At 38.2% G+C, this 13735-nt stretch overlaps 1 protein-coding gene across 1 annotated transcript in view; it reads right to left on the bottom strand.

Annotated features, from left to right (window-relative positions):
- The window catches only part of LOC107738454 (serine/threonine-protein kinase PRP4 homolog), a 40155-nt gene extending 32387 nt beyond the window's left edge, over window positions 1-7768 (bottom strand). The window contains exons 1-3 of the mRNA XM_016550213.1: window positions 7640-7768; window positions 5697-6935; window positions 3770-3919 (exon numbers count right to left, since the gene is read on the bottom strand). Of these exons, the coding sequence (XP_016405699.1) occupies window positions 3770-3919; window positions 5697-6935; window positions 7640-7686 (1436 nt within the window). The 5' untranslated portion in view covers window positions 7687-7768. The remainder of the gene's footprint in view (window positions 1-3769; window positions 3920-5696; window positions 6936-7639) is intronic.
- Window positions 7769-13735: the final 5967 nt, after the last annotated feature.

Genomic DNA, 13735 nt, shown 5'->3' with positions numbered 1-13735 from the left:
CCAGTCCGAAGTTCAGTTAAAATGACTAATATGCATTCATACATGGTTATCAAGTTTTAATTCTAATTACTAAAGTTCTATCATTAAATAATATTGATTATCATATTATAATGCTTGACTGACTGATGTTAAGAGTGTACTTTTAGATAGTTATAAAACTGTGCCATTTTATATATATATTTATTTATTCAGTCTGGCGAGTAAACTAAAACATTTACTAGCCAATGGCGATTCAATTGCCAAGGTGTCCGTAGAGGGCTGCACACAAATGACCCATTTTGAATTCAAAACGGCAATTTTCACCGGAAGGTGACACTGTTTAAGCGTTAACTGAAAATAAGAATTTTGACTGAATAATGCCATCAGTTAAACAGTTTAAAAGTTTTTTTAAAGTCTGCTGCATAATTTAAAAAATATATATGCTATACATTTTTTTTTTTACTTACAGGGCATGTCGACACGTGCCTACAGACATATTTTGCTGAGTAAGCGCCTGCTCCACTTTCACTTAGTTAACTTAATTAGTAAATGCAACACAATGGCAAGTGGCAATATTGGATAAATGGTTATCAGAGAGTGAATCCATGAGTGAATGTATTCAAATTCTAAATGGATTATAGCCTAGAATGTAGGCATGGGCCGGTATGAGATTTTGATGGTATGATAACCTTAAGCAAAAACATCACGGTTTCACGGTATTGTTGTTACAGCTCTAAAATGTGTTATTTTTAAATGTCTGGGTAAAAAAAATATATATATTTTTCCACTGAACACAATGTATTTTATTTTTGAGCAACATACAGAATATTTGGAACAGCGGTATTTGTTTATTTTTTCTTTGATTTGTTTCTGAAATGTTTGCTGAATTGTGGGCTGTCTTGCAGCTTTTGATGTGAAAAAGAAAAAAAAGATGGAAAATAAAGACTGCCATCTTTATTTAACCTAAATCTGTAATTACAGTTATTTAATTTTAGTTATATAATAGATATTTATATAATTTCATATCATTTATTTATATAATTTCATATACATAATTTGATTTAATAACCCAGTTTGAAGCAAAAACAATATTCTGACTAGCTTTGTGAAAGTATACTACATGCCTGAACGAAACAAACAGCAGGAGCTCTGAAAAAAGACGCAGATTCACTCTCTGACAGCAGGAGGCACTTCTGGAACGCCAGATACAGCGTTTCCATGGTTACCATTGTAAACAAAGCAGCGCTGACCTGAAACCCTGCTTTAAAGGGTTAGTTCACCCAAAAATGAAAATGCTGTCATTAATTACTCACCCTCATGTTGTTTCAAACCCGCAATACCTTCGTTCATCTTTGGAACTCAAATTAAGATATTTCTGATGGAATCTGAGAGCTGTCTGACCCTCCCATAGACAGCAATACAACTGAAATGTTACCAAGTCCAGAGACGTAGCAAGGAGATGTAGCGCCATTTTGGAGAGTATCAGCTGGACGTAAACAACGTATGCTGTTCTGTGTCAGCTGTGTCACACCGGATCTGTTTCCTACGTTGTTGTGATTTGATCTGAACGAAAACAGCGTATCCGTGTGACGCAGCTGACACAGAACAGCATACGCTGTTCTGTTCTGTTTGAAAGGACATGAGGGTGAGTAATTAATGACAGAATTTTAATATTTGGGTGAACTAACCCTTTAATGTGAATTATATAGACGAGATGAAAAGAAAATACCATCTAAACTTTTCTGAAGACAGTCAGTTCCCCTCAGAAACACATTCATATAAATCCCCAAATCAATATTTAGGATTTTCTTCCAATAGGTTTGTGCATCATGAACAGTGAGTGATCTTCCGGCTACAGTATTTTTCTCTTTGTGTCCGTCTTCAGCGTCTCTGGACTGTGCTAAAGGCGTTTACAGACTTTATATTTTCACATAAATTACATTTTGGAAAATGATTGCATTGCAATGCATTTTGTGCAAGTCCAGAACAGAGACAAGCTGCAATAAGACAAAAAAACGGCCGGTTGCCGATTGCGTAAGTTCCAGGGGAAGCTCCTTCGGCCGTCATGCACACACGTGACTGACTGCTGCACCAACAGGAGGGGGAGGGGTCGTGAGGGATTCCTACACTTTCAGTCTTTGTGGAGACATGAAAAACCGCGCATACTGCAGGAACGGTATAACGGAAAATATTAGTGGTTTTGAAACCGTGACATTTTCAAATCGCGGTATACCTTGAAACCGGTAATCGGCCCATGCCTACTAGAAAGCGTGCTCCCCTCATAATCACAAAAAAGCTGTCATTCATCTTAGGTCATCCCAATCTCACAAATTTCCATTAATTAAAGAAGCTCTACACTGCACAATCTCTTACTTGCATCATGTCTACATTTACTTTGTTATAATGAGAGGATTCGTGAGCGTTCAGAACTCCGTTTCTACGTCAGAACGCTGACTCCTGCATCAGCAGCACCATACACATGTGTTGTGGTAATCTTACGTGCGTCGAAGACTGACACAGAAGAGAAGAAATTGTTGAATGAAGTCGTTATTTTTAAACATTCGTTTCTTATTTAATTGGTTCCACATTGTTTGCTGATTTTTACTTTATTTAAACGGTGTCATTTATTTATGTAATTGACATTCGTTTTGCTAATAAACCTTCTACGCTTCTTATTTATTTGGTTACATATTATACATGTTTACTTATTTCCAGTTTTGTATACCTATGCAAGTTATTTGTTATTTTATATTAGGCATAGCTTGCCCTATAGCATGGTGTATTTTTATTTGTTTTGTTAATAAAAGTTCTATGTTTTATATATACGCTAAAGTGAGTTTGCCGTTGTATTTTGTTGTTGCATTCAAGCAATTGACGCCGAACTGCCGCTAATTCAAAAGTGAAAGTAAAATGCATGGCGCTTTTAAGCTATTTAAAAGCGAAGGAAAGCGAGGAAAAGAGGGGAAAATCAAACGAACTAAAAACGAGCAATTGCTTTACTCCGAATTGCCGCTATTTTAAAGTGAAAGTAAAATGGGCACACTGCTTTTACAAGCTATTTAAAAGCGAAGGAAAGCGAGGAAAAGCCCCGCCCCCGCGGTGATACCAGTATTACCGGTGTTGTCACATGTCGATTAACCGGTGGGAAAATTTCCTCACCGTCACAACCCTACTGTCTATGCAGGATCAGAAAGCTTTCGGATTTCATCAAAAATATCTTAATTTGTGTTCCAAAGACGAACGAAGGTTAACAGGCTGCGCTCCAGACTATCCACATAGCAAGTTGACATGTTACTTTTTTTTTTAAATAAACACGGACACGTTGTGCACTGAGATAGACCTACTATTTATGTTTTTGTCTGACGAAAAAACAAGACTACCCTGGTTCTTCAAAGCGCATAGGAGCCATGGTGTGTTGTCGTTTTCGTCATCTTCATTTGTTAATTGAGTGAAAAATATTTACTGTAGTCCTATTTATTTGATTTTTTTTTTAATTATATTATTTTGCTTTTTGGTTCTCAGAAGTGCTGCAGGTCCATAATTTGAAAATAGATGAATCCAGGTTCTGATGTTGCTTAGTTGTTCTGCATGCTGCCATTTGCACATGTTAAAATAAACCTGTGAAAAATATTTGTTTGTATTTTTAATAGGTCACAAAGTCACTTGGCCATTACATTTTTATTCAATACTAATTTAATATTCTAATCTTATCAGTTAGCGGTTAATGTTCGGTTAACAAGCGGAAAATTAGCATCCCTAGTTCACAGAAGTATTTCTCACTGTGCCTCACCTGCGTCTCGGGGGCGATCGCCTTCTGGGTGAGGAGCGATACTGTCGACGTGGTGATACAGACCTACGTCTGAGTGGTGAACGGCTCACTCTGCGCCGTGCTGGACTCATTTCCCGTGATCTCCCAGCTCCATCCACACGAGGACGCTTCCTAAGAGACATGAAGCATTTGCCAGATAAATTATTTCATCACAGGGCATGTTTGTAACCAACAGTTATAAGCATACATAAACAACAAATCACCTTAACAAATCCAATATTACAGTCTACTATTCTGATGCTAGGCAGTTTATCACACAGGAAACCTGCTGCACTCAGGTACATTAAGCTCTACCTGGTCAATATAAATGCACTGCAACTTATTAAGATGATAACTTACAAGTAATAAAAATAGGCAAGACAAGTATATGACCCTACAATTTCAGAACTGTAATGTAGGACCAGGCTGTTTTAAGACATTTTAAACTACAAAACAGCCTAAAACCAAGCAATAAGAATTAAAGCAAATGTTAGGTTCCTTCAATGGTACAATCTATTTAACAGGGACATTCCCATTGAGCGGGCAATTCAACTTGATATCAAACCTAAAAACAGCTCTGATTCCCTCAGTGCCATTCCAGCCAACAAATACGAAAACCCCTAGAGCTAAACAAAAACCCTGATCTCTGACTGTATGTTTGCAACATCCCGTTCAGTCAAAATGAGAACAAGTGTTGTGCAGCCAACTATGAAAATATAACTGTCACCTTCTTGCCTTTCAAATGAGTTCACTGCAACCATGCAACTAGACAGAGGAGCATGTGTAATTTGTGTGTGATGGTTAATCCGTGTGAACTGGGTTGTGGATGGGAGAGTTCTGCAAACTTTGATTTCAAGTCCTTGATTTCAAAATATATCCAGTTGACCAGTATATTACATTCTTATCTTATGTATGTTTAATTTCTTTATTAGTTAAAAAAACCCACTATATTAGGATTACAGAATCAAGAAGTTGCTATATCAAGTACAAATCAGATTCATTCATATATATCAGATATTAAACAAAAGCATTTTTTCATCAAGTTAATTTTAGCATTGTCTCATTTGCAATATTATTTTAAAAGTATTTGCACTTTCTAATTTCGTAAATAATTATACATTTAACTGCAGTATGTCATTTTTATTTTATTTATGTCTTTAAATAGTTGTATGTACTGTATTGTATGTATGCATGTATGTATCTATACATCTGTACATCAAAAAAATCCATATTGGTCAATCTTTATTAATACTTTTTTGCTTCACTGTTGATTTCTTTCAAGAAAATGTGTAATTTCTGTGCCACTAGTCACCAAAAATAACCTGAATAATATAAGTTTACAAACAAGTTTCTCAAACACTTCTCATCTGCTACTGGCAAACCAAAAAATAGCCCCGCCCCAAACTCACATCACTGATTGCCTTGGTGCCATGTAAAGCTAGTTGGGATGCTTAAAGGCTACGTTGACCAAACCTGTTCCAGGAGGGTCACTGTCCTGCAGTTTTGCTCCAACCCTAATTAAACTCACCTGAACCAGCTAATCAAGGTCTTCAGACTCACTAGAAACTTCCAGGCATGCATGTTGGAGCTGGGTAAAGCTAAACTCTGCAGGACAGTGGCGCTCCAGGAGCAGGATTGAACACCCCTGCTTAAAGGGATAGTTCACCCAAAAATGAAAATTGTCATCATTTTTACCCTCATGTTGTTCCAAACTTGTATGACTGACTTTTTTCTGTGGAAAATAAAAGATGCTCCAAATAAAACTGGACCCTACTGACCCTATGGACATTTTTCAAAATATCTCTGTTTGTTTGCTACAGAAGAAAGTCACAGGTTTGGAACAACATAAGGGTAAATAAATGACGACAAAATGTTCATTTTAAATCTTTAATGGTATGTTGATGTGTACCTGGAAGGGGAATCTCTCCGGCGCTCATTTGAGCGACTTCGTCCTCTTTTGGCTGGTGACCTGTTTCTAGACGGTGAGTGGCTCAGTTTGGAACTCCGGTCTGCAGAACCCAATGGGGGCTGGTTGGGCTGGCGGTCCCTATGGCGAGGGGAGGAACTGCGTCGACGTTGAGGGCTAAGAGCTCGACTTTGGCGAGGAGACCGATTCTCTTTCCCAGATGAGGTGTCTTTGGATGGAGACTTTCCAGGCCTCTTTTCTCTGTCCGTCTCCGAGCGACCCACCCGGGCATCTTTAGAGTGAGATCGTCGATCTCGTGACCGGCTCTTGCGCCCTCGTGAGTTTGATCTCTGTGCGACTTGCTCCTGCTTCTCATCTACATGGGGAGAGGAACGCCGATCAGAACGTCCCTTCTGGTCTGATTTTCTCTCCGCAGACCATCTTCTTGTAGACGGGGACTGGGACTTCTTCACACGCTCCCTGGATTTGTCCCTGCTCCGGGAGCGTTTTTTCTCTTTGGACTTGCTACGCTCCTTAACGGTCTCTTTCACAATTTTGGTCATTCGTTCAAGCTTAGCATCCGTACAAACTCTCTCGAGAGAGCGGCTGCCTCGTTTAACACTTGGTTTGCTGGTGTCCGTTGAGTCCCGTCTGGATCTACCCCTCCTGCTTATCTGGTCCCTAGGCGAGCGGGTTCTGCCCCCGCTGCTTCTTTGCCGTTGCTCCCCATTACGTGCCCTCTGTCCCTCTCCATCCTCTTCTGAGCCGGAATTGTAACCTTGTAGAATCAGGCCCATTCCTGACTGAACCTTCCCCTCCATCAGCTGGCTGTCCAGCTCAGCTTTAATCAGAGCTCTTTGTTTCTCCAGGTCTTCAAGAAGCGCCTTGTCATCCAGGGTTGCACTGCCCAGCGATGGAGAGCCATCCTCGGCCCTCCTGTTGATGGCCCCAGACGGTGAGGATGGCGGCTCCTCTTTGCGCCTGTGCTTCTTATGTTTGTGTCTATGTTTCCGTTTGCGGTCCTTATCTTCCTCAGACGCATGTTTGTGTTTTTTGTGCTTGCTACGGTGCTTGTGTTTCTTTTTCTTGTGTTTGCTGCCACTGCTGTGATGTTTGGAACCGCTGTCCTGCTTCTCTCCATTCACCTCCACTTCTTCCTCACCCTCCTCTTCATCCTCTCCAGACATGTCTCCGTTTTCATCCTCATTTCCGCTCTTCTCTGGACTCTCCAAATCATCTGGCCTGTAAACATAAATAACATGAGCATATTAACATGCAGAACCAGTTAAACTTAATGTAAAAAGAAAGGGTCACATTTCAGTTTTTCCTCATCACATACATTTTAAACATGGTATTTTATTTCGTTTTGCGCTTATTTAGGCACCAAATAACATGCTGAGATTTTGTTATGTTTTGTCAAGGCAACATGGTGTTCTTCACAAGGACACAAATACTGACCATATTCACCAACAAATTTATCTAGGTAGGTCTGTTAATGTGCTTAGGGACTATGACGACTAATTATATTACTTTTATGATCTGCTTAACATAGAAATTTTATACATTTGGAGAGATAACCAACTAATTGAGTGTGTTGACAATGTCATATCAAGACTAACAGATACTTTAATAAAGAACCTAACAAAATACAATGTTTGAACACAAAGGGTGTGGTATGCCACAGTTCAAAGTTTTTAAAACTAAAGAGTTCACAAAACCAACGGAAATCACCTCTAACAAATGAATCTTGACAACTGTCTGCTTGTATAAGAACATTTAGCATTAGCAGGCTAACACTAGACGAAGAGAAAAATAGAGAGCAAAAACTTTATAGTTAACTATAAGAACAACACAACCCTGACCAAATATGTCCCTTTTCCCTAAACACCCCCATCCAAGCTCTAAAATGCGTTGTTGATGTAGTTATACAACGCACATGCTCTTACCCGTTTTTTAGCCTCTTGCTCCGTAAATCCATTTCTACGTCGGCCATTTTGTTTCAGCAGCGGCCCGCTGTTCTTCTTCTGCGGTGAGATTATGAGGAGGACCAGAGAGAAGAGGAGCGCGTGTGCTCTCTAGTGCCTGCATTAACAACTGCAGAGAATTTATTTGAATAAGGCAAATGTAGCCTACGTATTTCTGTAGGTGGTCTTTAAAAAAAAAAAAGTCTTAAAAAATGTAATAGCGATTTGCTTTACTGTTTAATTTTAATTAGTCCTGTTGTGTGACAAAATTACAAATAATCCACATAGTATCAATTAATACGAAGTTAGAAAAGATGCATTAATAATAATTATACAATAATGATCAAAATGTTGTTTAAAATATTGCAAAATAGTAAAGGGAGTACAGCATGTCACTCCGAGATGGGCAGTATTTTAATTACATTTATTTAAAATACGTATTTAATTATTTTTGAGTATTTTGTCATTTATATTTTGCTGGACAAAAAAAATCAAATGTAATTTGTAATTAAATATTTTGAGAGACAGTATTTTGTATTTGAAATACTTAAAATAGCTACTTAATCAGGTCATTTTATTCTCAGATTCTTCACCTGTGTTATTAGTAGCTTACTGCCAACTATAGCCTATAACCAGTTAACCACAGTTTTTAGCTAGATGAATCACGTGACATCCTATTGGGATCCATAGGCAGAGACTTAAAGGGGTCATATGATGCTGCTAAAAAGAACATTATTTTGTGTATTTGGTATAATGAAATGTGCTTATGCGGTTTAAAGTAAAAAAAAAAGTAGGTATGTGGGGGCGTGTTCGAACGAGCCGTTTTAGGTAGGTGTGGCTGACTCTGAACTTTTATAAAGAATATCTCTTTGGATTTGAGACTTTAGTCTTTGCAACTTTACAGATCTTCTTTATGCACCAAGAGCTTGTAACACTCCAAAGAGAAAGGAAAAATTGAAATCGCATCATATGACCCCTTTAAAGGGTTAGTTCGCCTAAAAATGAAAATTCTGTTGTTACAGCATACAGAACAACAGAGTAACAACAGAACCTGGATTCACACATCGTCGTTATCAAGCACCTGCAGCGCTTCCGAGAACAGAGAAAAACAGAATAAAATAACACAGGCTAAATAAAAAGAATAAAATAAATAGGCATACACTAAATATTTTTTACTTAAATAATTAACAAATTAAGATTACAAAATGAAAAAAACACACGGAATCCTTCCATGCACCTTAAAGAACCGGCAGTCTTTTTTTTCTCAACATAGCCGCTCAGCTATAGCTCAGTGCAACTGCCTACCTCGGTGCACAATGTATCTAGTTTTTATTAATTGACTTGCTGTGTGGATAGTCTGGAGTAGAGCTCTGCGCGGAACTGTTTTCTTAAAGGGTTAGTTCACCCCAAAATGAAAATTATGTCATTAATTACTCACCCTCATGTCGTTCCAAACCCGTAAGACCTCTGTTCATCTTCGGAACACAAATTAAGATATTTTTGATGGAATCTGAGAGCTCTCTGACCCTCCATAGACAGCAACGCAACTGAAATGTTCCCAGATAGAAACGTAGCAAGGGCATCGGTTAAACAGTCCATCTGACATCAGTGGCTCAACTTCAATTTTGCGAAGCTACGAGAATACTTTTTGTGCGCAAAGAAAACAAAAATGATGACTTTATTCAACAATTCTTCTCCCGAGTTACTGTCTTCCGCCATTTTGGAGAGTATCACAACGCATACGCACGCTTTACCCTAAGTTTAAACAACGCTGATTACGCTGATTACGTTCATGCGCGCGCTTTCCCCCCTAACGTAAACAACGCAGATTACGTTCTTTGGTACTCTCCAAAATGGCAGAAGATGTAACTCGGGGGAGAAGAATGAGACTGTCCTCCTCCTAAAAACGACCACATAGGTCGTTTGTGCAAGCAGCGTATTACAATCTATTATTACGTTTTAAAATCAAGCGCCCTCTAGTGACCTTATAAATAATGACAGTCTCATTTGTCGGGTGTGTCGTCATCAAATGACCTTTGACTGTCGTTACCATCGTTACCAGAAAAAAGTGTGACCTAACAGTTCACCGAACGTCGTTGTCCAGGTGTGTAAACTATTTTATTTTATGGTTTGTTTTTTAAGGTACTGTTCTGATTGTCTGCAATTAACGTGAAAGTAAGTGCAGTTTGACGTTTTCTTTACAAATCTGTTGCGAATGCCACTGAACGAATGTGATTTTACCACAGTGCTGTAATGTTAGCTTGATCATGTTAGTAAATGCCCAGTGACCACAACACTTACCATATTTTTACCATAATAACTGTTTTACTGTGGTATTTGTAGTTAAAGCACATTAACCACAATACTTACCATAGTTTTACCACAATAACTACAACACTTACCATGCTTTTACTATAATTACTGTGTTAATTGTGTACACTTTGTAGTTAAAGCACAGGAACACAACAATTACCATGATTTTACCACATTAACGTAGTTTTCATGTGGTATGTGGAGTTTGTAGTTAAAGCACAGTAACACAACAATTACCATGATTTTACCACATTAACGTAGTTTTCATGTGGTATGTGGTGTTTGTAGTTAAAGCACAGTAAACACATCACTTGTCATGGTTTTACCACAATAACGTAGTTTTAATGTGGTATTTGTAGTTAAAGCACAGTAAACACATCACTTGCCAAGGTTTTACCACAGTAACGTAGTTTTACTGTGGTATTTGTAAAGCACAGTAAACACATCATGTGCCATGGTTTTACCACAGTAACGTGCACTGTAAAAAATGACCGTGAATTTAATGGTAAAAGACTGTAAAAATGCTACAGTAAAAAACTGTTAAATGGTTAACGGTAAATTCCCCTATATGGTGAAAAACTGTATTGGACATTAAATGTATTGGACATTAATTTTACGGTAGTATACCATTTTTGGAAATGATGCCTTTAATACCTTTTTGTAATTAAATTTTAATTCAATGTTTTTTTCTGTCTTGCAGTTTCTTCAGATCACATACATCTCCATCTCCTACAACAACATTTAGTGTCCAGCAGCTCTTTATGAAGCCATTACGCTCTCTCACTCTCTTTCTCTCTCTCAGATTTTTCTTGCCTATTTTTCTGAACTGTAATTCATAATTCAGTTACACATGTTTTTCTTTCTTCCTTTCTCTTGTTCATCATGGTATATTTTCAAAGCTCAGAATAAAATTTTGATCAGTTATGTCAGAAAGCTGCTAGTATTAACAGGGAACTTGAACTCGAAGCTCAATGCTGAACTTGAAGTTGCAAGGGAAGCTGAAGTCCTTAAAAGGTTCAACACTTCACAGGTAATGTTGACGACATTTAGTTATAACTGATTTACTTTAATTAATTTATCCTTACTTTGTGTTAATAACCTTCCTTATAGTCCTTCCTTTCAAATATTTTGTTCACAGATCATTTCTAACACACTGTCTCAACATGTATGTATTAAAAACAACAACATTTTCTTTTTTCTTTATTTCTGCTGAAAAGGAAGACCAAAGGAAGGCCTGTCAAACTCTTGTCAAACCCGTCTTGTGTGTGGAGAGGGATGAATTTGACCATCTTGTGCGTTTACGGAGAAGACCAAAAGTTGCGAAGACAAACATCCAATGGTACGTCTGTGTGGGTCTGAGCACCTTGACTGAACTTTACTGCAGTTACATTTTGCACCACATTTGATGTTTCTTAAACTTTTTTACATACCCCACGTACGAACCCTGTGCTACGTCAAAGTAGTAATAATTCATACAATTTCATATGATATTGTACAAGCGTACTCGTGCAAATTTTTTTTACGTTTTTTACTCCTGCTGTCATTGGCCATTGCCTCAACTCTCATGCAGATTGTGCCTATTGTAAGAAGTCAGAGCATTTGTATCATAAAGTTTATATTGAGTCCATTGTATTCTTTATTAGCGCCGTCTCTTCCCGTTCTAACAGTACATGCTATCTGCACACCTCAGAGTCTGCCTTTCTTTCCATGTTGATTTTTATTGAACACATCTGTCTAAAAAGCAAGTCTGGAAATGCTAGTTTAACATGTCATGTGACACATCAGGTCTTTATTTCATTTGACCAAATTAGATCACTTAAAGGTGTTTACAACAAGAACAATAACTATAATAACTATTTTAGCATCCACACCAACAAACGATAAAGTTATGTTTACTGTTATACACGCTGCAGTTATGTTGTTGTCTGCCATTTGTTGTCAATGTTTTAATTGTTCATCATGTGATACATTCTCTTTTTTCCTGTCTTGCAGGATTTCTCACAGATTACTTAGTCCTTCTCCATCAGCTCTTAATATCAAACCCAATGGCCGGAACCAGCCCTTCCAAAATCTCTCCATCTCGTGTGGCACATCTGCTCTCAACCCTTTACTGCCAACTTCCAGACTTAGCATGTCTACTTGTATTAATTTCTCCTCTAGTCAACACTGCATCTCTACTGTGAACACTTCTGTCATTATCACCATCCCACCTACTGTCTTCTACATGCCAAATAATTCAAAATGGTAATGTAAAAACGATAAAAAAATTTCTTTCTTTTTAATATTATTTAATTAATTGCATCAACTTAATGTTATTGAATTGCATATTATGTTTATATCAGTGGCGTTCCGTCCTTATAAGCTGCGAATGCGCCGCATACCCAGGCCGTCTGAGAGAATGAGTTCACGGGCTAATTAATATAAACATGATTATAAGTTGATCCCTTATCATTTGAGATGTGAATTAAAGCTTAATAAAGTGTTGGGAATAAGCATGTAAAATTATTCATTTGAAAACAACGGTAATGTTCTGTAAATCTAAGTCAGTTGCGGTTGCTTCCGGGCGAGTGGATTCTCCGCAGGCTAAAGCTTACCTTAGGGGTGGCAAACTAGCTGAAATAAACAGCTCTCAACCAAACGTGTGCACAGCAAACAATAGGAAGAGGTGCTCAAACCCTGGTGCTCCAAACTCACAACTGTGTGCTTCACCCAGTGCTTCACTCAGCCTTGGACCAAACTAGGAGAAAAAAAAAAGGAGAAATTAGTGGGTCCGGTACAAATACAAAAATACAAATATTCACTCAAGAAAAAAAACAAATTACAATTGCTAACCAAAAAGACCAATTAATGGAGTAACGTAGTGTCCTACCTCACTGGCAATAAACCAGAACCACTTATAATTAGGTTTTAATTGGAGGACACGCTACCAATTCTACCTAAACAGCTCAACTCGGATCAAAACAAACACAAAAACAACAAATTGAAAGCACAAACACTATATTTTCACACCACAAGAAACCAAACTATGAAAAACAGCAGCACGACCCGCAGTTTGTCATCAACTGAACTGCGGAAGATCCGATCCGCAGCTACACAAGCATAGGATGTTAGGATGTCTTCATAAATATTGTTTCACTAAAACTTCCAACAAGCGCTTGACGCGGCTCACCGAGGACTTAAAGGGATAGTTCGCCTAAAAATGAAATTTGATGTTTATCTGCTTACCCCCAGGGCATCCAAGATGTAGGTGACTTTGTTTCTTCAGTAGAACACATATGATGATTTTTAACTCCAGCCGTTGCAGTCTATCAGTCGTATAATGCATGGCAATGGTAACAAAATCTATGAGAGTAAAAAAACCATGCACAGACAAATCCAAATTAAACCCTGCGGCTCATGACGACACATTGATGTCCTAAGACAAGAAACGATCGGTTTGTGCGAGAAACCGAACAGTATTTATATAATTTTTACCTCTAATACAACACTATGTCCAACTGTCTTTGAGTGCGCGCACGGCATCCGATGTGTGAGGTGTGTACGCGCTCTGGCGTAGTTTACGCAAGCGCCGGAAGTGATCTCTCGCGCGTATACGTCACTCATTGTTTACACAGTGCACAAACATTGTAGGTACGACGGCTAATCAAAACGGTACTTACTTGCGCTTATCCGGATTGTTCAAACCGACTTAAAGGCAGAGTAAGTGATTTTTCAAAAACACTTTAGAAAACTGATTCGGGCCGAATCGCAAAACAAACTTGTAGC

This window comes from Sinocyclocheilus rhinocerous, unplaced genomic scaffold (assembly GCF_001515625.1).
Source record: "Sinocyclocheilus rhinocerous isolate Xijiao unplaced genomic scaffold, SAMN03320098_v1.1 scaffold2269, whole genome shotgun sequence".
Classification (NCBI taxonomy): domain Eukaryota; kingdom Metazoa; phylum Chordata; class Actinopteri; order Cypriniformes; family Cyprinidae; genus Sinocyclocheilus; species Sinocyclocheilus rhinocerous.
The sequence above is the reverse complement of the archived record's forward strand: the minus strand, read 5'-3'. Positions and strand labels throughout refer to the sequence as shown.